The sequence below is a fragment of the Spodoptera frugiperda genome, chromosome 4 (genome assembly GCF_023101765.2).
Source record: "Spodoptera frugiperda isolate SF20-4 chromosome 4, AGI-APGP_CSIRO_Sfru_2.0, whole genome shotgun sequence".
In the NCBI taxonomy this organism is placed as follows: Eukaryota; Metazoa; Arthropoda; class Insecta; order Lepidoptera; family Noctuidae; genus Spodoptera; species Spodoptera frugiperda.
Window position 1 is genome coordinate 7664469 of NC_064215.1, and position 25415 is coordinate 7689883.

General features: G+C 35.5%; 1 protein-coding gene across 3 annotated transcripts; it reads right to left on the minus strand.

Annotated features, from left to right (window-relative positions):
* Positions 1-2264: 2264 nt before the first annotated feature.
* Positions 2265-24387, minus strand: LOC118272474 (arf-GAP with dual PH domain-containing protein 1). 3 transcript variants are annotated; one of them, XM_050693309.1, is made up of 9 exons: positions 24173-24387; positions 18641-18786; positions 17023-17102; positions 14992-15165; positions 12823-12915; positions 10929-11105; positions 8596-8831; positions 7280-7474; positions 2265-2743 (listed from the first exon to the last, which is right to left on the minus strand). In XM_050693309.1, the coding sequence occupies exons 1-9, from the start codon at positions 24252-24254 to the stop codon at positions 2679-2681; spliced, it is 1248 nt and encodes a 415-aa protein (XP_050549266.1). In that variant the 5' UTR covers positions 24255-24387; the 3' UTR covers positions 2265-2678. The 3 variants fall into 3 exon arrangements, with proteins under 3 accessions (XP_050549266.1, XP_035444903.1, XP_050549267.1); XM_035589010.2 differs by lacking the exon at positions 17023-17102 and having other exon boundaries at positions 18561-18786; positions 24173-24382; XM_050693310.1 differs by lacking the exons at positions 12823-12915; positions 17023-17102 and having other exon boundaries at positions 18561-18786; positions 24173-24375.
* Positions 24388-25415: the final 1028 nt, after the last annotated feature.

Here is a 25415-nt window from a genome sequence, read left to right on the forward strand (position 1 = left end):
CAGTAAAATCGATTACCTCGCTATCCTTCATCTAAAGCCGGGTCCACGAGTGTAACGTGTAATGTAATCCACCGTGTAATGTAACACGAATTCTTCAGCGCGAGTGTTACATGTAATGCTCGTACTGCCGTCCACACGTAGAATATCGTGTTACATTACACGGTGGATTACATTACACGTTACCTCGTCTATCCGGCATCTAAGCGGCTGCATTTTCTAATTCTTCTATTGAGATATGTCCACACCTACATTTAAGTCGAAATTAACTAGTCTCATTATGAAACGATCAAATTATTACTATCTTACGTGCTCCGTTTACTTTCAAACTGTGAACCCCCGTTTAGTACGAAACGAGTCGGGCTAACCGTAAGACATTAAACATAAAAATACGATTATAACTATGAATGCGTCTCATGAACAGATACATGATCATTCCATAACACAACCAGTATTTTTCCTGCAAATAATATTATGTTTTTAAAACAGCATTGCTTACATAGGTAATTATACCATTCACTTCACACAAGTACAAACTTCACTAACACATTCACAACTCCGCTCAAAGCCTATCCGATCTGAGACTACCATTATAGAAAAATATATATAAGAACATACATCAGAGTATTTGTTAAGCCTACGCTACACTTTCTCAAGTTATTGCATTGCTAGTTGCATACACTATAATATTGTTGCATGTTTATCGCTATTTGATTAATACATTTACATATTTAAATAGTACACAATAAGGTTCATATTACTGTAACTCCCAGTAAACGAACACTAATAATAAAATATTACATAGAATTTCGCGACACAATTCGTTTTGATGGATGTATCTGTACATTGCTATTCAAAAATGAGCTTCGAAAATCAATTCTATGCTTAAGAAAATACAGTGGAGATTTTCCTACAAACTTTTAGCGCAATTAACGTCTATATTGAGCAAATCGTTTACAAACTGCACAACTTGTAGAGAAATTAATATTTAGTCTTAAGAAATAAAATATCATCGTCTGTCTATCAATAGAACAATAATATTTTTGAGGGCTCAAAGCATAATTTTTAAACCTACGTTTTCGATATACCAAGACATTATTCCGTAGTAATTTTTCGAGATCACAATAATCGTATTTATCATTTATTAGAAGACTTATTTTGTAAATTCAGTCACATTACCAATTTATCGTGATCTCCATTCATAATTACACAAAAACTATGCTTCGAGCCTAACCACCGAATACTCAAACAAACTAACTGTATTGACAACTGGCAACACTAGAATCTCTCTTTAAAAAAAGGATTAAAAATTAAAAAAGTACCACAATTATCATTAGAACTTGAGACGGGATATTTACCATGTTTATTCATGTCTATGAGTTTCCGATATTTCGGAATGGCAATGTCGCCATGATCAATCGGATTCTAATATCCCCTCAAATTCTAATGATAGTATTTATGATACCATCCATTCCATATACAGGACGTCCCATAACGACACATGGAGAGAAAGTAAAATGCTGAAACTAGACAATCTCATGCATATTTAATTTTTTTTATCTTTAGATATCTTTCAAAACTATAAAACGTATCTAAAATGTTGTTTGAGAATACGGCAGTCTTTTTTACAGTACATTCAACATACAGTGTCCATACTCATCGCTTGTGTCGCGTACAGCATATCATACTTTACCACGCCTGTATATAACGACGATTATACCAAGTACATAAAGTACCAAGTATATAAACTTATACATAAATGCGATATACGATGCAAGTCATATATACGTTCCTTACAAAGTCTATGTGATGGGAATACCACAAGAAAACATTGTTACTTTTTTTTAAATACTATTTTTTTCAATGTTAAGGCTAGTACTTCAATGTTCTATTAGATAAAGATGGCGTTGGTGTCGTTTTTAGTCTTGTATGCTATTTTGTAATACAAAAGTTACTGCTTTGTGATATATTTTTACTAAATTCTTATTTTTTTACTATGGACGATTTATTGTAGATTTAGAATTTAGTTTATTGTGGTATTCCATTCCAGTACTTGTTTACACTTATACACCATATAGAAAGTCCCTGTAGAATGTCTTTTACCATGATTAAGAGAGCTTTGTTGTGATTTTCAACGTTACACTAAAGTGAATTACAAATGTATTGATATATTTAGTTATATTACAAGCTACAAGTTATACAAACTATATTATTGGTTATTACATTGATATTTTGTGCGTACCGCCATGATATAAAAGAACGTCAAATGAACAAACACACTTTATTAACCTTACAAAATTAACATAAATTATGTATAATTTAATTAATATTCCTTAAATTATCGATTCAAATCCATCATTGCATTAAATACAATAAATTATTTTTAGATTACACCGATCAAGTCCTAAGTGATAAAACTAAACGCAAACGCAGCATTACGTAATTAAATAATGGATAAACCGATTAAAATCATTTAATCAAAAATAATTGTATTTACAAGAGTCGTCGTAAAATAAGTCCTAATTATTAAAATATAAGTCTAGAGGGTTTTTTAATAATAATTTAATAATAATTATTTGCAGTCGGTATGACGTATCGTAACGCAGGGTGTAAAGCGGGCGATGACGTAGTACATCTGACTTACTTCAGAAGTAGGGGTTGCAAGCTGCGCGGCTCACCGACTACCTGCCCGAGAATATGCTGATGGAGTTGGACGCCGTGCGCTTGCGCACCAACGTGGCTTCAACTGGAATAATACAATACACATTTTAGACAATAACACAACAAACAGCTTTCGTTATTGAGGGCTACCGTTTCTGTTTACCAAATGGCGCTAGTGTAGCCTGAAAAATTGAACATTCAGCAAACACTATAAACAATAATAGGATAGATGATAATTTTTATTTTAATGTCCGTCTTGTAGATTAATTTAAAACATTAGACATTTATTTTTATTTTCTTACGGAAATAAAATAATACTTTGGAAAATATATCGATTTGAAATATCGCGCGACGTCATCGTGACGGTAAATTGTGTACGTAGAAATGACGAATTTGCTCCCATCCCAAAACTTTGATTAGTTTAATCAAAGTATTGGTATCTTATATGACAAAAAAATATGTGTCTAATATTTTTTCATTGCCTAACTGACGAACTAAATATATTTTTAATTTGAATACCCTGTCATCATCCCTATTCTCTATTGGACTTCTCACGAATGCATTAGGGGCGACTGGTGAGCCAAAAAAAAGGGGATCACGTGACCAAAAGTTATAGCGAGTTATTTCATCGATTAGAAATTCAGTACTCTGAGATGTTTTGGTGTTTTGAATTTAGTTCATCACATAACTGTATTTCCATGAGGCTGCCCCCTTTTCATACAATTACATTGTCACAAACTTACTCTAACATATTATCTTCTAATAATATGACTCCATTGCTGCTTGTTGTGGTTGTAATAAGCGTCTAGGTGAGGACAAATTTTTGGACCAGAGATTGCGCCTAGGCCCCGTCTGCATAAAGCCTGTCAAATTTTATGATTATGAAATAGATGGCGCCTGACTCGTTTATTTCTTATAGGGGATATAAAACGCTACTTAGTAGCTGAAAATTCTAAAATTTACTTTTGGGGTTTGAAGTTTCTAGGGAGTATGAACTTTAAGTTCTTAGATTTAATTAATAAAACTAAAGATTAAGCCAGTCGTAGCTTTATATATAATTCCTAAGGAGTTATAAATTATAGTGTGGACTGTTTGTCGTTGTATGACTGATGATACATAAAGATTCAAATAATAATTGTTGCTGGTTCCTAATTTTCCTAGCAGTACCTATAGTACGAGTTTGCTTTACGTAACGAAATCGAAGCGTGTTGGGTGCTCTGATTGGCCGACTCGAATGAACCAACCAATCAGAGCACTGAACGCTCTCTCTTTTCGAACTCATCAAGTCGTACTAAGCCTGGATCATAAGAAATTTCGAGAATAGGTACATCAGCTGTGCCAATGACGTCACTATTGACACTGGCTATGGAAGGTGTGTACAAAACAGTACAAGTTAATAGACCACACATGATCCGTCATGATTGTAGGTCACGTTCAGCAGTGACGTAGAAACTACGTAACAATTACCAGCGAGTAGAGTTCGGTAACTATGGGGCAATGATATAGAAAACTAACTATTATTATTATGACGCGATATTTACCGTATCTAATCGTGAACTTGGGATTACCCTGTATATTAGGTAGTTAGTGGTAAAAACAATATTTTCCCTATATTTCCTGTGGTTTTTACATCGAAATATTTACGGTTTTGGTTAGATAAGAATTCTGATTTTAAATTAATTGTATTGTTTGTTTGTTTTTATCGCATTTTAACAAAAGACGTTAGCTTCATCATCATGGTGAATAACTCGTGACACTCTGATAGAATAAAGATTTCCTCACTCTTTGAGTTTCCTCAAGAGCTAGAGAGTTTGCCATTAATCTCCAAGATTCCTTATTTCATGAAAAATGCTAACATTATACCTTTTACTACCAACAAGGATCTATCTATAGAAGATATCTGTTAAATATTAAATACTAATTGACAGGTAGCTGATGTACTAAGGAGTAACTTAGGCTACTTTTATATTAGAAAAAATATTGTATTTTGTAGATTAGTTACAAAACCTGTAATCTACATGAGCGAAGCTTTTTATGGGGCAAACGAGCAGGCGGGTCACCTGCTGGTAAGCGATCAGCGTCGCCCATGGACATCCGTAACACCAGAGGAGTCACAGGTGCGTTGCTGGCCTTAATTTCTTCAGTAAATTATTGTAGATATCTCAACGCAATAATAGAAACAAACAACAAATGTACGTGATATCTATAAAAGCAAACAGTAAACTGCTTCTTCATCATAGTACGTCAAGAATGACGAATTTTATTTGTCTAGATGTACCTACGTGTTCTATATCAGAATGTTGCACAACTAACTAGGTGTTATCGTCATTTCAGGGGACGAAAGACCTTGGCAATACATTGCTTTCGAAAAACATGAAATTAAATTCATAAAACTATCCTTTTACAAGCGTGCTGGCATGGAATAGGGATGATGATGGGGTATGAAAATTAAAAATTTATTTAGTCCGTCATTAAGGTGATGAAAAAATATTACACGTATTTTTTTTTATTTTCTCCTATAAGATAAAATAATGCTTAGTTAAAACGAATTAAAGTTTAGAAATGGGACCAAATACGTCATTTCTACGTAAAAAATGTACTTAGAAGTGACGTCACGCGATATTTCAAATCGATATATCTTTGAAAGTATTTGTTTCCGTAAGAAGATAAAAAATACGTGTCTAATGTTTTAAAATAATCTACAAGACGGACATTACAATAAAAATTAGTCATCCCCTATTTGTGACTAAAGTGAATGTTTTCTATTCTATCTTACACATAAACATGTGTGTCATTAGGTAAGAATTCTAGTATCTTATCTATTACCGATGAGTTTGTTTTTTCCTATGATTTGACACATGTTTGTTACTAGTTACCAGTTAACCACAATACGCAATTTGAATTGTGAACACACACTGAGTATTATGTTTGGTATGTGGTTTTTAGTTCGTCAACCTGATCGTGATCGTTCTAATGGAAGTTGGCGCCTTCAATATCAATGAATAACGAAAAAATGACACATTTTATTAAGGATTCCTATGTCTAGTACGAGTTTGCATTACGTCGAACGAATGATTTGGCCAGCTCCATTCAAGCCCGCCAATTCATCAACCATCCAGTCATAGCGCCGAACGCGCTCTAGTTTCATTTTCAATCTCGTCAATCGTAAAACAAGCTCGTCATAAAGGTAGGTATTGACGTAGGCATCTACTCGATCTGGAGCTGCGGACTACCTAGCGGGTTTACCGGGGCACCGGTTAGAAAAGCAGGAGTAGGAACGGGGTGGTTTTTAGTCAGTAAGAGTCTGATACTCCCTCTCTCCTCGCCCAAGGCGGGAGAAGTCATTGGATGATTTCGGGAAATGGAAAATCGAAGCCTCGACAGGAGACCAGACTTAGCTTGTATGCTCAAATGAAGTTCATTAAAAGATAATTTAGCACCCGCACGGTAGAATGGCTATAGCAACCGCTTCTCATGTATGATGTTACAGGTTTACAACTTAACAAGCAGCAAGGGCAATTTATATAGCTAAATAATCGTATTTAGCTATATAAAAATGAAATCTTGACATATTACCTACTTTTAAACTTGACACCTAATTCATAAGCTATGAGGAAATCAATACTTATTCCTTCAGAGGGTTTTATTCAATAATGTAAGTATGTATAGTTATGAACTAATTTTAAACGATGTTGGTTACAGTGAATTCATATTTTATTAATAAATCCAGTATCTTGTAGTAAGAAACTGTCAGAGAGAGTATATTCGTACTATCAGCATATCAGGCTATTTCTGTATTATCTCGTAGTTAGGTATAAACAATTCCAGAATCGGAGCAAAATAAACTTTGCACTGAACTAAAATTAGATGAGAGTTCAAAGTACTGAGGTATAAAGCGGAACAAGTTTTTACTATGTGTTCTAAAAATAGTGTCAAGCCAATTACCTTTAATAAGCTAACTTTGGAGTCTATTACATGTTATTGTTTGAAATTACTTTATCTACTAACAATCGTTATTTTTTTATTCATTTCATGAAAACGTGCTATCAACGCTCTCTGAGTCACTGATAGATAGATTTTTAGTTAAATGAAATGTTATAAACGAACTTTTATAATAAGTAGGTTAGATGTTCGTTCTACTATTTTTTCCCTTTAGCATTTGGTTCGACTTTCCTTATCGTTTTTTTCTACAGTTGACATATTATTTTAATTGAATATCATTCTCAAAAATAATTTAGATGTTATAACGCAATTTCCCTGTAAGATATTAAGTTATAATGTTTATGTTACATAATGGGAAATCGTGTCCACTAAGTTCCATCAAAGAGCCATGCTCGGTTACAAATTGAAGTTTCGTTGAATAGGCACATCAAAATCTTGATCTATGTTGTATAGATAATCTTTTGTTTTTTTAGAAACCTAGCATTTTCGGAGAAAGTTTTGAATGCGGAGTTTTTGTCTCACTAAACCAACTCCGGTCACCATCATATAACTATGTAAGTACTAAGGGGGCACCGAATCCTCTAATTAAATAGTTTCTGCACCTCTGTTACACCACACCTCTATAGTTCTTTTGCAGTCTATCAAGTGTAACATTTAGAACTACATTAACAATACTCACTGGTAGAATCCTGTGGTGTGAGCGGCCTCTTGATAGTCTGCTGTATAACAGCGAGCCAACCGTCGCGGTCCTCGTGGGTGGTGGCGGCGAGGCAGTACGTCCGGTCGGGAGTCACCAGCTGGAAGGGAAACCGCGCGTCCTTGCAACCGTTGCCCGTGTTCGATACCTTGATGCAGTAGCCGTTGGACTCGTGACCTGCGGATAGCGTGTTAAAAGGGTTTAATAGAAAGTTACGTCTTTGTTAAACTGGTCCTTTAGTTCTCTACAAACTGGTCCTTTAGTACAGAGGGCTTAGTAGCCAGTATGTTTTACGTTTATGGAAAACGGAATGAGAGCGCGTTCGGCGCTGATTGGTTGGTTCATTCTCACCGACCAATCCAAGTTTTTTTAATTGAACTGTTTGCTATAACAAACTGCGATAATGAAGATATGGGACACCTTAAAAATAAAAGAAAGAACTTCGAGAAAGTTCGAAAGTCTAATGTGTAAACAAGTAAATTGAGCTCAACTAAATTGAACACATCCAAATGACCTTGAAAAAAGCTTTCCGAGTGACACACAAACGCGTAAACCACCCAACATAAACAACACCAATTTTGCGACAACAGCCGAGTCTTGTGCGATCTCGTCATCAATTAGCATCAGTAGACGTCTCAGTTTATTCAATTAAACAAACTGGGGTTTTTTGCTTGATGTTTTTAACGCCCATGTTATTATGACCATATCACATACAGACATAATGGATTTTTTGTAGCATGTACGAGTAGACTTGTTATCTAAAACTTTATAGTCTCTGTTGCCACTGTCGTTAGGAAGTATTGATTTAAGATAAATATGTCATTATGGTTGTTTTTCTCAGTAGGACTTGTTAGAGTTCGTTGTAAAGGGTGAAGGAATATTACCAACAAACAAACAAGTATTATTTAGACTTTTCTAATCGAACATCTGTTACTCGGGTAAAGTGCAAAGGTGATATTTAAAGTTGGAACGTGATCAGGATCATGTAGGCTATTTTGTAATTGTCACTTTGAAACTTTGGAAGTGAGCTTCGTCGCATTCTGGCCTATCATTGGTCGAGATTATTCTCACAACCAATGACATAGTGGACTCTGATAGCAGACCGCGATCAAGCTGTCTTCGAATGTTACGAATTGACAATTACAGAATAGCCTAGCAGGAGTGCGCTTACAACAATGCTTAGTTTTAACTATTATTTTTAAATAGCTTTTGTTTCTAAAGTGGTTGCCCAAATGAAAAAAACTGTTTCAATTATTTCCCTTGTCGAATTTTCAAGCCTGATTATTACTATTACTTACCAACAAAGATCTCTCCCTTGGGATAAGCATCAAGAGGCTCATCGTGGTACATGAGCTTCCTATTATCTAAGGTGAACCATCGGCGGCGGTGAGCGTCCGAAGGTCTTGGCCCAGTCTTCCACAGCCAGCCTTCACGGGCGAAGTCCTTGGGGAGACGGAGTACCAGGTCCGATTGTGGCATTGATGGGAACGCGACCTGAAGTAGGTGCAGTTGGGCGCAGCGGATTGCTGTGTACCTAGAGGGAAAAGAACATAATTCATCATCAATATACCATGAGAGTTTACATCTCAACTATTGACCTCATCTACAACAGGGGTTTACCAATTCTCCACGCTTGGCACTAGGCTGGTTGGCAATCGAGCTGCGGACTACTTAGCTGGTTTACCAGAACTCTGGCTCAAAAAGCAGTAGTAGGAACAAAGTAGCTTTTAGTCAGTAAGAGTCTGTTACTACCTCTCACCTCACAAGGATGGAGAATGAATCATTCGGTCATTGGATGAATTCCTCCCCTTGTTTGGAATTTAAACGCAGTTTAAAAGGTGATCCTTTGAGTGGTTTAATAGAGGACCCTGTTGGCTACCCAGTCTATTATAATATGTAGTATTGTAGTCCCTTAGTCCCCTCCCTCTTACGATAACCGCGAAGAAGAGCGAAGAGAATCTTTTATAACCGGTGAAAACTGGATTTAACATTTAGTAAGTGCATATTAATTTGTGATATTTGACCGGGGTATCAAAAACATTTGTATATCTTAGATTTTTTGGGTGTCTTTATAGTCAATAAAAGAGTAATAAAATTAAAACATCAGTAAAAATACAAAAGCTTTTGTCTACATTAGCAGATTTTTATTCGAATATAACGGTACGAAGTAGGTTATGTAGTCAGACAGAGAACTTATTTATTTTTATATTGCTTGTATTATTAAATTGTGCTCTACATTTTAATTTATTTTTGGACCATAATTTGTCTACAGCAGGTGTGTCGATGTCGGTGAAACATGGCCATTTAATATTATTAAAAACAAACAACATTAATATATGCGTGTAGCCATTTAATATGTTAATATACTTTCATTAATACGATCTCTGTGTGTTCGATTTCAAATGTTACATAGGTGTTATTACTATATGTATGTATACATGTAGGCGTACACGCGCATCCTCCTTCCCCCATTTGGTAGTCGCGCAAAAAGGGTAATTTATGGTAACTATTCGTTACGTTTACTCTATTAACATATCAAGATCATAAAAATTTATGGGAATTCCTTGAAGTACTCTCTCAAGGCTGGGGCGCATTTCCATAATTATTTAAATATACGAATTTAGGTTTCGACTTTTTTTTGTTTTATGGATAGGCAGAAGTCACTGTCAACTCGTTAATCCAGATTTAGTGTGTATTTAGTCACGCTCGCATTTAATTTGGATGCGTTATCTCTTCGTTTAATGACATATTCGGTGAGAAGCGTCGCTAATGTTCCTATTTTATTGTTTGTTGATTCAATATCTACATTTCTCTGATTTAAGTGGCAACTTTCGAGTATAAACTCCCGGATCCGATCGACTTGATAGCACCAGGGCGTGTTTTTTTTAATACATAGCTTTTTGTTGTGATTAATATTAACTTATTAGAGAGTTTATGTCTCCAGCCGTAGACTGGAGGACTGGTTGACGATAATGGTAATTTATGAACATTACACAAAAGTCAGGGGGAGGTATTGTTCAACATTGGAAATCTGGATGATGTTGAAGAGATAAGAGTATCTGTTGCAATATCCAAATACTTAAGTACAGATACACCCAAGCACGAGATCAACAGCGCTATTTACTTTCACCATTCATTAGGGAATAAGAGGCGTCGACAACGTTTATTTGAATCTCATTCATAAGTGTATGAGACATCACAACTCGTTTGATATAAGTCCCATTTAAATTATAATTAAATAGAAGTGTGAATTAAATTGGAATGATGGAATTTACCGGCTAATATTTTATGTTAAGCCGTTGGCGCCAGTACCCATAAGATGTTTATCAGAATCGTCAAACTTCACATTTTTAATTATAAAAATCTAGGTGTAAAGTAAATGAGACTTATCTGTGGAATAGTACGAAGAATAGAGGGTCTACAAATAAGATTGGTCGGTTCCCAAAAGATACCTAAGGAATACACACTGTAGTTATGTCACATCCACTTTTAACCAGTTATTTTATTCACAGAAGAAGAATAGAAGGTATAACTATTTATGAACGATATGCCAAGTTACCAAAGGGAAACCTGTCTTATGCTTTATAAAACACATATAATCATAATCAAAAAGCAAATAAACCAAACTTACCAATTGCTAATAACCTCAGGATCCTCGTGGTACACGTAGATATGCCTGGTGGACCCATCCTTCATGAACGTCAGTTGCATGGAGTTCATGTGGCCGATCTTTGAAGGAGCAAACGCCACGTTCAGTTCCGACAGTTTGAGCACACCCTTAGGTTCCTTATTCTCCCTGACATGGTATCTGAAGATAAGAAAACCCTTTATATAAACAATAGTTTCCTACACCAAAATCCCCCTTAAAATAAAACACAGGTGCTTTAAGATATTACCTAAAATATACCTAATTATCCCACATCCCTAACCCTATACATACAATACTTAAAACCCTTTTACCTTCTAAAAGACAGGGTGCAAAAGAAAACCTTGAACTATTATACACAAGGTTGAAAATCTTTTGAAGTTTAGTCACATCTCCATTCACCTGTGAAACTTCTACATCAAGAAAAGGCGGGAACATATTCGGCATGCCTACATTACGTTACACCACAACCATACCACTTTTAACAATATTAAAACAATACGTAGGTAAGTATTTTATAATAACTATTGTGAGACATACTAAATTAACTAAAAAATCACGGTTTACTCCCGTAAATTAATTGAGAAATGCTCTACTAGTTTCGAGCCACAGAGGGACTCTTCATCATGCGCAGATGCGGCGATGTCACGCAGCCTACGTACCTACTTTTTTAGTTAATGTAGTAAGTAATAATACTTTTCTATGTTCAATAATAAAGACTCAAAACCTTTAAGAGTTTGAATGTTCACGAAATCAATCAAGTATTATAATGGAAGTCTTCTCATAGACTAGACTCTAAAAATATCTCTTAACCTAATTAGTTCCATAGTAACACTTGATCTTTACCGTAAACATTATCACTCTTAAATAGCTTTTCAATTTAACCACAACCCAAACCCATAAACCTTTCATGCAATGAATAAATATTTGTGGTAGGTAAGTACATCGGCCAAGATATCGTGAGCGGCCAAGAATGTAACAATCAATTAATTAATTGTTTACAAATATATCGGCGTCCGCGCATCAACCTAATGAACTTTGTAACCAAACGTGCAGTGACGTTTGATTGTAATCTACACTTGTTTACCATCTTATCCGCCTACACTAAGCTAATCCATTTATTACTTATCCGAACATTTACAATACGAATACGTCACGTAATCTAAACATTGATTCTTTAGTAAAAAAATACCGACAATATAAAATGACGTCATTACAGAAACACAACGTGGTGCAATATACCTTTGCCGAATATTTTCTCGCCTTGAACTCTCCCAACCCTGCAACTACAGCCGAATTTTTCCATTTTTCGGCGACCGAATAATTCCTTATTTTTTCGGAATAGTCGACAAGACAAACATGAATGTTTTGCAACAAGCACACATAGTTAATGACACATAGATTGCAGGCATTACACATAAAAGAATACTATCAAATACAGAGTGGAAGGGATAGACTGTCTCGAAAGAAATTATAGCCTCAATGCATGCAGGATTCCAGACGAACAAAATTGTGTTTTGAAGTAATAAGAATTGAGTCTAGAATCACGTACTAAAGCTAAAATTTCCGTTCGACGTAGGCTATCCCTCCAACTCTTTAGATACTATCCAAGTGCACATAGACGTATCTTAATTTCATAGAAAAAATACATACATTATGACGCCGCATTAACTTGATAGCATCTCCAGCTATGAAAGTACAATATGACTACATGCAACATAGATGGCACTGAATTTGATGGTAATTCTGCACATGAAAAATGACCTTAACATGGGGTGATAGAGACGTTTGTTCAACAACTCTTTACCTACTCGAGATAGACGTAAACTGTTCAATAATATTATTGGAATTTTCGTTTAAATTTCGCATTCGTTCTTACCTCAAAGGACCAAAGTTTTTGACGCGGAGACGATCGATTAACCGATCGAGACAACCAGTTGTACGGCCGCAGCCGTCAGTAGCGGGATGATACCTAAGAACCAGTCCGGATATGTTTAAGCTAAACTACTTCGAAAAAAACTAGCTTTAGTGCTCGTTATTATAAGGGGCAAACTCCTATAAACCTCAAAATGATTCAATCTTAAAGATTACAACCGTTTTCATGCTTAACCTGCAAGAATTCTGTTTGTTGTTTTCGTTCGTTTTTGCAGTTATTGCAAATACTTATAATTAATTTACCTATTTCCACATTTTTGATAAAAACATATTTACTAATTAGAGTTTAGTGCTATAAATAACACTTTTCAGTGTAAACATGCGTCAGGGAATTACCCATTGGCGATTGTAACCAAGGAATGCGATTTGTCAGCACAAAACCGATCGAACAACGAGGTAAATTGTACTAGTGTGGCATACTTTATGTCGATATTTTATTCGATTTTATAGGTGTTTTCCTATAACAATCGTATCATCATATTCTCGTACATTATTTATTTTATCTATTATTCAATCTTAAAGGTCTTCTAGTAATAAATTGTTAGAATCTACATGAATTGATTTAATTTTCTCCACCGATTGAGTTAAGAAGTTATATTTAATTTATTCATCGCCTAATTATGCCTCTAATTTATTATCGCCATATAATGTACAAATCGTTTGTGTAAACAGACGCTAACAAACAACATAGCGAAGTCGAATAACCTAATAACGCAAGGTGAAGGATATCTCTCCACACAATGTCAACGTTCAGTGACGTGTTCTGATCATGGCATAGTAACTGGCCATTAAATAAGGCACAGCTTAATTAGGAACTACGTCACACACATTTTGAGACTGCTCAAAACTTAAATCATAACGCTGTTTGCCTCAAAATTTTTAACTGGAGTGTGAAAACACAAGAGAGTAGTGACTGTGGCAAACAATTTTTTGAGTCCATAATTACGTAGTATGTCAACATTTGTTTAAGACTTGACGTAGGATAGCAATAAGAGGTGTGGAACTTTTCGTGTACGTCACACAAGTACCAACTGTTTTCAACGAAAACGATTTTATCTCACTTTATCAGGAGATAAACGGAGCGCCGTCACAGAGTTGGGACATTTTCTTTAAGTATTTCATCAACCAGTGACAGTTTTATTATGTGGTTTCATATGTAACAACTTAACACATTTACAAATAACGTACTGTGCATAGCAAGTACAGAAATAGCTCATTATTTCATTACTGTGTAATTTAGATTTTGCGTCATTAGAGTGTCGAAGCAAATATCTATTTATGAAAATGACTATTGTCCTGAAACCGCTTTATTTGGAAGTGGTTTATCAGCTTTGTCTGCCTATTAATAACAAATGTCATGTCTACGTTATGTCTATTTGCCGAAAATAATAGCACTACTCCGTATTTAAACAAATTCTATAATTATATAGTTAAATACTCGTCTATTTGTATATAGAGGTCTGCGTCAGTAAAAGCCTAAAATACATAGAACGGTTCGGCACCTTTATAAATATTAACATTTTTGCGGTCCAGCCTAACGACTCTACGTCCATTCGTTTTCCTGTTTTGATAATTTGTTGTGACGATATTCCAGTGAAGACACACCTAATACTGTTCGAGAATTGTGATTACCTATGTCATTACGTCGACCGTTGAACGTTTAATGAGGTGGGTACAGGTGTTAATTCTCTTTATGAACGACAAATTTTGAATCTGACAATGATTTAAAGCCAATGTAAGCTGATGTATGAAAAACAATATTTATAGAAATATAAACAGGCAGACATAAGTAATCGAACAAAAACATTGCTAGGACGAGTGATAATGACGTTCACGAGCTTTATATTAGTAACAAAATGCGACGTAACTTGTTATCGTACACAGAAAGCTTTTATAATAAACATGGCGATTGCATTTGGTCATTTCCACCGCATTCTTTAGACTGGATTATGGGTTTGTATGCGCGTGTGTACGCGTCCTTATTCGAGGCGAGCGCGAGCGACTACGTTAGCACGAGCAGGGTTAAGTGTTTCGGCGAATCGATGTTTGAATGCGGCCAACGACCAAATGTAATTGTGTCATTATGTTCAGTTAACGATACATTTTGACTCACTTAAGGGTGTCCTCATTCTCACTTAAGACGAACTTCCTCAGCTGGTAACGGCTATCCTCCTTGCCTCTCTTCATGAGGAATCCCTCCATGGTACCTGAGAGGTAGCTCTGACGTTCTGGATGACAAAATTCTTCTCGTTCATACTTTGCACGGATCCACTGCTCTATCAGTACTCTGAAAATTGTTATTTCTTCTTTTTGTAATAGTTCAACTAGGAAAGAACAAATGTAAATTATTACTAAACAAACAAATGTACAACATATATTTAAAAGTATGACTCGATGAATAGGAAAAAAGATCAGTTTCCTTATGGCAGCGGACATTTAACACAACTTTCTAAATAAAATATCAGTTTTAAACACCGAAACATATTTCGAAGCCGGCGTAAACATTTTGTAAACAGTTTATTTCCGGCCTATCGTTTTACGCTATGGGAGAGATAAAACTAATGTAGGTCAAGTTTTGATATTATTGACAAGTCGTGTTATGATTTACGAGTCTTGGCACTAGTATCAACTACTTTTGTGTACAACTAAATAAATAGAATACAGCTAACTACAGATATTAGGTTCTGGCCGAAATTATATATGAAACCATAATGTGAAGCTCTTTTCTGGACGTTATTATGTCTATCGATTTTGTTTTGTCTATCAGATACTATTGTGTGTGTAATGTTTTATTTATTGATTTAATGTACTTTATAAGCATTATTTTTGAAAAATATTAGCGCTATGCACTTCTCCTACACATAAACTATAAGGAACTACGTCCGTAAACGAAACAGCTTCACGTATTAATATATGAGGTTCCTATGTAGCTGGATTTTATAATCGTGCTTTTTATGGCGTCGAAACGTCCTACTTAAGAATTAAGCAAGGGTTGTTAGCTGGAATCGGGGTTATTGGGAAGATTGGGAAAATTGGGAAGGGGGGAATTGGCCTCCGGTAACCTCACTCACACAATGAAATACAACGCAAGCGTTGTTTCACGTCGGTTTTCGGTGAGGCCGTGGTATCAGCCCGGTCGAGCCGGCCCATTCGTGCCGAAGCATGGCTCTCCCACACTTTAGTCTATTATAGTTGGTATTATGATTAGCACTTATAATTATTTTCACAGGCTTGCCCCTCTAGGGATTAAATAACATAATCCCCTAATTAGGTCTATAGGTAATGTTTTCCAGGCATTAACCTCTCATAATTAGAAATACTAATTCACGCCGGCGTTATTTACTTAACGAATTAGCTTTTAATTAAATAGAATGGAAATACATAGTCATAGTCATTACTCTTATTTATTTAATACGTTTATGACTAATTCTTGTGGGTTTTTTAAAGACTAATTAAGGCATTATGCCGTCAACGTGAATTTATTTAGGTTACTTAGTTAGTTATAAATAAATTAAATGAACATAGTTTATTCTAGCGTAAGTCATTTGATATCTAGACTATTTTTAGCTAAACCGCAATAACTACATAAAGGATTCTATTTCAAGATAATACTTTGTATTCTACACTTACTGATTAAACTAGATGTCTTACGCACTAAAGATATATAATTATTATTTAGCAAAATAGATAAAATATTTTTTCAAAACCAATTTTGAAGTTACGTCAGTTAGATTAAAAATACAGATTTTTATATCAAAAAGGGTCATGGTTAATAAGCAAAATAAGATAAGCAGTAATCTAATTTTTGAATTCATAGGCTATTTTGTTCTATTGACATTTGGTACGGCCAGAGTTCGTGGTTAACTGACAACTGCGTAGACCAACTTCCATGGTCACAATACGTACGTAAACTACGATCGGATTTCGGGTTTTCGAAATTAGTCATTGAAACACAAATCTTCAACCCTCGAAAAACACGCAAAGCTGATTCACCAGACAAATCGGACAACGGGTCCAATATTGTCGTGTCATCGCTAAGGGTGTCTGAAAGGGGGACGGCAGAGACGCCACATTTGACAATGACTAAGCTGAATCTGGCTATTTAGTGGCTACCCCAGCCCAAAAAGATTTTGTCTATACTTACTGTGGATCGTTCTTATTCGGTCGTCTGTAACACGGTGGGACTCTTTCCTCATATTTGTTCTTCGCTGCGTTATTACCAACCTCCTTCATTCTTTGAACTTGAGAATCCTCCCAGCGATCAAGCTTGAGGTGTTTCACTTTGCTTACATGCCACGGTGGATACTGGCACAACGCATGCATATGAATATACCAAGGTTGTAGGACGCCCAATCAGGGTCTGAAGAAAAAGAAATTTTTGAAATTGAAAATCCCGCCAAATGCATATCAACGATGTTTACAGTCTTTGAACGCTTGCATGTTTGTTAATAACAAGATAATAATAAATCGATAAGATTACGGTCAGGTATTACGTAATTTACACTTCTTAGTACATTTATACTTATCTCGACTTGAGATCTTTAATGTTTGGGTTTAATTACAAGAATTTATTTCCCCAATTAGCTATAGCCGGGACAGCTCCGTTTGGACAACAAAGTCATAACGTAAAACAAAATTTAACTGCATTGACGGACCATGAGTCACAAGAATATTATTTCTAGTCATTAAATAATCGTTTAACAGTTTAGTTTTCCAAAGCATTCCTCCAGAACTTTATCAAATGTCCAGAGTCCATTACGAAAGACCAGACCAATTTGGTCCATAAAACCCCTCAGTTTTCACTCGTCGACATCATAAAGCAACATCATGTGTGTACCACATCATCGAATAAAAATAATCTATAAACCAAACTATTTATAAAGGAGGAAAATATTTAAATAGATTTCGAAATACATGGAAACAGCTAAAACTGTTTCACATTGTTTGTCTGTTTGTAAACGTCACAGTTTTAAACTACTGTATGGTTGCGGGTGAATGACTTTCTCTGTTACAGTTCTTATAGGTAAACAAACAGAGTACCCATTTGTTTTAATGTACTTTTATGTATATTGACTGTGCTGGTGGGTATGCTTACTAATAAAAAATGTACCTAACTACCTTAGTATTAAGGTTGTTTTAACTAAGTATGATGAAAATCAGATCTTTTTTCTATCGATAGTCCTTCTCCTTCATGAACTACTAACCTATATTTTTTAGATTCCAATGTATCTAACGTTATTTTGATTGCATTTAATAATCAGACTGTTTTCATTTACACGGGTTTTTACATGGGTATCCCCAGCAACGATTCGTTTCAAAGCAAATGTTTACGTCTAAATATCCCCTTTGGCCTAACTAACTAGTTACTATAGTTTTAAATTACCAAGCCAAGTATCTCATGATTACCCCGGTCACCAAGGTGTGTGGAACTTCCATGGTCACAATATTACGTACGTAAACTACGATCAGTTCGGGTTTTCGAAATTAGTCATTGAAACACAAATCTTCAACCCTCGAAAAACACGCAAAGCTCAAGACAACGGGTCCAATATTGTCGTGTCATCGCTAAGGGTGTCTGAAAGGGGGACGGCAGAGACGCCACATTTGACAATGACTAAGCGGAATCTGGCTATTTAGTGGCTACTGGCTACCCCAGCCCAAAAAGATTTTGTCTATACTTACTGTGGATCGTTCTTATTCGGTCGTCTGTAACACGGTGGGACTCTTTCCTCGTATTTGTTCTTCGCTGCGTTATTACCAACCTCCTTCATTCTTTGAACTTGAGAATCCTCCCAGCGATCAAGCTTGAGGTGTTTCACTTTGCTTATGTGGGCGCCCATGCCACGGTGGATACTGGCACAACGCATGCATATGAATATACCAAGGTTGTAGGACGCCCAATCAGGGTCTGAAGAAAAAAAAATTTTTGAAATTAGAACCGCAAAAATCCCGCCAAATGCATGTCGACGATGTTTACAGTCTTTGAACGGCTTGCATGTTTGTTAATAACAAGATAATAATAAATCGATAAGATTACGGTCAGGTATTACGTAATTTACACTTCTTAGTACATTTACACTTATCTCGACTTGAGATCTTTAATGTTTGGGTTTAATTACAAGAATTTATTTCCCCAATTAGCTATAGCCGGGACAGCTCCGTTTGGACAACAAAGTCATAACGTAAAACAAATTTTAACTGCATTGACGGACCATGACTCACACGAATATTATTCCTAGTCATTAAATAATCGTTTAACAGTTTAGTTTTCCTCATTCCTCCAGAAGGCTTATCAAATGTCCAGAGTCCAGACGAAAGACCAGACCAATTTAGTCCATAAAACCCCTCAGTTTTCACTCGTCGACATCATAAAGCAACATCATGTGTGTACCACATCATCGAATAAAAATAATCTATAAACCAAACTATTTATAAAGGAGGAAAATATTTAAATAGATTTCGAAATACATGGAAACAGCTAAAACTGTTTCACATTGTTTGTCTGTTTGTAAACGTCACACTTTTAAACTACTGTATGGTTGCGGGTGAATGACTTTCTCTGTTACAGTTCTTATAGGTAAACAAACAGAGTACCCATTTGTTTTACTATGTACTTTTATGTATATTAACTGTGCTAGTAAGGTATGCTTTCTAATAAAAAATAAACCTAACTACCTTTTATTAAGGTTGTCTTTAACTAAGTATGACAGAAAATCAGATCTTTTTTTCTATCGATAGTCCTGCATGAACTAGTAACCTATTTCTTTTAGAAAACCCAATGTATCTAACGTTATTTTGATTGCATTTAATAATCATACTGTTCTCATTTACACGGGTTTTTTTCATGGGTTTTATCCCCAGCAAAGATTTGTTTAAAAACGAATGTTTACGTCTAAATATCCCCTTTGGCCTAACTAACTAGTTACTATAGTTTTAAATTACCAAGCCAAGTATCTCATGATGAATGTTCATGATATTTTATGCGTTTGGTTGATTTTTGATGTTGATATCAGACACAGTACCTAGTTAGTTAACAGACAGAGCTCAAAGAAGACACGATAGTCCAATAGAGAATAGAGACCATGAAATACAAAACCTAGTTTTTTCTATTCCATGATGGAGACGGGCTGATAATAATGAGTCTTTTTTAAGGGGGAATATCTTCCAATATCTTCTACCGCCTTAGGCGAGGCGTGAGGGAGTGTCAGACTCTTACTGACTAATAAACCCCATTCCTACTCCTGCTTTTCGAGCCGGAGCCCCGGTAACACGCTAGGTAGTCCGCAGCTCCGGATAATGATGAGTCTACTGTGTTGTTATGGTCAAGTTAGTAATGTTGTTTAGATTGTAAGAATGAACACAAGTAAGTAATCTTATTTTAGTATAGTTTTAATCAAAACTTATTCAAGTGATTAAGGGGACATGACTATACATAGAAGAGCATGCGAGCAGGAAGATTATTCTTACGATTCCTTGTTATTGTTTCCAAAATGTCGAGTATTAAATTATGACTGATTGATATCATGTCGTATCAACCGACATCATCAGTATCAACTGGGTTCCTGAATAGAAAGAGAAGCCCCAAAAACGGGGTGGTTTTTAGTCAGTAAAAGTCTGACACTCCCTCTAGCTTCGACCAAGGCGGAAGAAGTAATTGAAAGATTTTCCTCCCTCAAAAAAAGGTGTAAGTACCTACTACGTAGGTGGTTCTTTATATTGACGTAAGAAATAGTTTTGTGTGCCAAGTTAAACGTGTTTACACTGTTTTGATGGAATTTACGATATAACTAGGTAAGTACCTAAATTACTAGAAAAAACTGTACTTATCATAACAATGTGCGTAAGTGTCGAATTGCCGATTGTTCCGATAAGAAAATTCTGCAAATCGTCACACCATAGATTAAATAAAATAATACCCTGACTGAATGACGTCTGCGTTGTGCACAACATGGTTATTAAATTAGCTAGTGACGTGAAAAATCGAGAAATTACTCAATGTACGTGTACGTGGTACTCAATAGGCACCTAGTCCGTGCGTATTTAACTAGGTATGCAAATAGGTAACAGGTAACTATTTGTTTTTTATTGTGCAGCAGTTACAATAAAAAGGTGGGTAGCTAGAGGTACGTCGTAATAACTATTAGTCATTTACCACCACGACATTTGGCAATATGCGCCTATTCACCTATGAATGAATTGATTACGTGTCGTGCACCTCTCTCTGCGAAGTCCCCACCACTAAAACCGTACTTCGCGATGGTCCAACTTAAAATAGAACTTGAACCCCGCAAAGTTGATGAGCTGTCTGCGCTATAAAATTTACTTTCGAATACCTATTTATTTGAAAAGCATTTTTTGGTGTAAATAGGCGTTTCCACATTTTCGTTTCTCATCATATCCGTGTTTATAAGCATACACAACACACCGACACGACGTCACACGGCCGCACGCACACACTCACATTTGGCCTCTGCGCCACACGTAAATAACATAACGCTATGTCACAAGACTTGGGATACCTGTTAGAAGCCAATCACCATTGTTTCAATACTTGGACACGACTAATAGACTGGCAGACTTTCCTATTTCATAATGCCAAAAAACCTGGAACTTTTTATAACTCACTATAACTAAATACGCAGTTCAGTTACAGTAGGTCCTTCCCATACCTGAGAAAAGTGCGTAGAACGCATGCTACTATGTTTACAGCTGTGGACGCTCGTTAATCAATCAAGGTTATCTTTATATTGCTTAAGTAATTTATTTAACTACAGTTATGTTTTACTAAGCGCATCAGTGCCCAATTTGTTATTATCTTTATTGTAACAAATGATGAAACCTACTTCAAGAGCTTTGACACCTCATAAATACGCATTATCAACTCCTAACTATCAAATAACAAGCTAGTTTATTCAAAGTAGGGCCCATAATTAAATTAGGCACGGCCCGAATGAAATTCGTTCATTTTAATTCTGTTTGTTTTTGTTTCATTACATTCGGTTCATAATTAGTCAATGGCCAAAAATTTAATATTCCCCCTCGGTTTCTTGTAATTTGAATTCGTAAAAACCGGTCTCATTAATTAAGCATTTATTATGGAGCCCCTTCTTCCCGCCCAAGTACATTCTGTATCCGTAAAAACAGGATTAAAATTGGTTGTAATGTACCATAAAGTAAGTATAATTTTTATAGGTACAGACGATAGGCAAATTGATGTGAATTATTAGTGAAATAAGCAACCATATACATACAGTCACACACAATCAACTGTTCCCAATAAATACTATAGATACTTAATTTGACGAAACAAAATAGCCTAATCTTTGAGTATTAATGAATAGGTATTTCGATGAAAATATACGTACCAAGCTCATAATATTATGAGACCTAGGTACCTGACGTGATGCGTGAGTCATAATTCCACTAAAATAACAGTCAGGTTGAAACCATATAGTATAGGTTTGTTGGAGATGAACAAATAGGTAATAATACAGTTTGAAAAACAATATTTTATTTTCCTCCAATATAAAATGCCGTAACTAGTTATGAAGGAAATATTGTGTCAACAACGTTATGTTGGTAATTAACGATGACACAATGCTCATATTTAGGTAATCATTTATTTATGTTATTCGTACTTATTGGGGAACAAGAGAGATTATCTCTAGTTATAGCAATTTTTAATAGATACCCGTTGATTTTAAAGTTCCTAATGTTCTATTATGTGTATAAATTTACCCACGTCTCTTGTTGATATCTAGCTAGATAAACGAGGGTAGATTCAGGTATGCATATAAATTATTGTGGCTTTTTTTTTATTTGATTTTTCTTTACTATGTAAGCGGGTGATTCTTCAAAAAAAGTCACAAAAAGTTAACGGCGTCATTATCCTCACCCAAAAGTTAACAATTCTGGCGATTGAAACACAAAATTTGGTTTCAATAAATTAAGCTGTGACACTGCTCTCAACCAATCAAATATAAATAAGGATGACAATAAGCTACCATGATGCTTAATAACGCGGGAGAATAATGATTTGTTAAATAAAAGTTAAAGTTTTTTGAAGAATCACCCAAGCACCATAATAAATGCTTATTTTCATGTAATGATACATCTAGTAAAAGTATCGAAAATAACTAAACGACTTCATAGGCACTTCGACACAGAGTAGGCAAAGCATAGGCAGGTTTTCTAGATAGATATCTTGTCGAAAAGATTAAACTAGGCACCTGAGACCTACGGGCTGTTTACTTTCATGTAGGTACTTAAGTAGGCATTAATCATATCAAACATCTGTGACCCAATTGCCATTACCGCATTTATTCGGATTAGATAACTTCCGAAGTTCCTACCTAGGTATATACTAGGTAAATCCGGAATATCCATAGTAATTCAAGCATTGCCAAAACCATACGATCTCAGAGCAATTTGCAAGTCTGAATAGAGGAGTTTGAACATACGCCGCGCAGTATAGACAGACATTGAAATGTAAAATTAGGTCACACTCACACGAACGCGGACGCTCACATCCTAATTTCTTAGGATACATTTATAGGTAGTACTATAATGATAAACCACTAGGTACTTCACTAAAGGGAAATCGTTGCGATAGCTACAACACAAATATCAAGGAAAAGTTGTGCAAAAGTCGGAGAAATTGCATTGCATGTCAAGGATACAGACCTACCTAGGGCAGAACCTATGACTCATACCACACAGCCAGTCATATACCTGCATAAGTACCTATTTATTATAAAACATTCGTCCACATTCTACGAAGATACTGATATCTTTTTATTAAACAAGTGAATGTGCATGCAGATAACTTATTCTCAATTAATGTTGATTACTTTTACTCTTTGCCAATTTGTGCAGAAATACACACTGCTGCGATTTCAACATTATACAGTCTATGGCAAATATTGGTTTGTTTTCGATAAACTAAGCACAGTAAAGCATTTTGCAACACAGAATAGCGCATTATTGGCTGCCATTGGTGGTCACATGAAATTAATTTTCAATTAGCATTGAAACATTTCATACGTGTGTGATAGCCATAATCGCACAAACATCACTGATTGTATCCTTACTACTGACTTATCTGCATGTTTTGTATCATCATAAAATGCGCTGGTCGATGATTTGTTTTCATTGAATGCATTTTACGTCGAGGTCACTGAACTCCAAAGCATGGACGCATTTACGCCCCCCGCCTATTCACCACCCCATGAAAATACCACGCACACGGAAAACACTATCACTAAAATTGTTATGAATCACTAATAACAACATACCCAGATTTCCACAATCGGCACAAACATTATTTCCACTTTTCTTTTGCAACTCCTGTAACAATTTCTGGTTATGATCTACCATCGTGGAACTTTTGCATCAATAATGAAGACATACACGCTAGCGTACGTCGCCGCTCGAAAGTCGAACGCCTCGAACGAACGCGTTCTCTGCCACTGCGCGAGGGAGCGAGCGAGACTTCGACCGACGCGCGGCGAATCGGTTCAACAAACGCCATTTCGTAGGTGAGGAATGCCATTGCATTCACACACATTTACGTTCGCTTAGCATGAATGAGATAGAAAGAGATGTCTAGTTTCGGTATATGAATGAAACCAGTGTGTAGTGGATGGTAGTGGATACTCGTAAAATCCATTTGTGTGTGTGTATAGCGTAGTAGGTACGTGATGCGATCATGCGACGCGAATACAAGCAAGCGCCCGTCTCGCGTAAATACGTGTAAATACTGGGTAGGCATCTAGGTAATACGAGTCTGTCTATAAATTACTCTTCGCATAACTAAATACGAAGGTACGATACGCTAGGTACTCGTAGCGTAGCTGTAGTCTGTGTCATTATGCTGCTCGGTCATTGCTTCGAGAAACGGGCCGATAACATTCGAACTTTAATTAAATTCTTTTACAATTTTGCACTTACAATCGGTAGGTAGAACCATTCATAGATGATAATGTGAATGGTTGGATAGGTATGCCGCTTAATTTCCGGTTAGGTCACGTTAGTTCTTTTGAAAAAGTTGTTAAAAATAGAAAATATCTAGTTTCAGTGTGTTCTTTTTACAAAGTCAGGATTCACTTCGTGCTGTTGTTAAAATTATTTTTTATGGACTGCATAAGATATGTATAGATAGACACTAGTCCAGGTAATTTTTTAACAGCAAATTATCTAATTATACCTAGATAAATTGGTTTATAATTCGTAGGTAACTAACATGTAATAGGTAACGATCTAGATCTACAAGTAAATAATATTTGACTTGTAATAATTATTATTAAATCTTTATTGCACGAGATCTATAAAACTATAAAAATAAATTCTACACATTACAGAACTCATATAAAAAATATCACATATTTTAACCTGTAACTTGAAGAGACTCGAAACTATGTATATGTATACAATATTCTAATGATTTAACTTTAATAAAGTTAAATCATTATAATATTAGAACATTCTGTTAAAAATAAAATTTTATGTTTGTCAAGATTTCATTTTGAGAAAAAATTA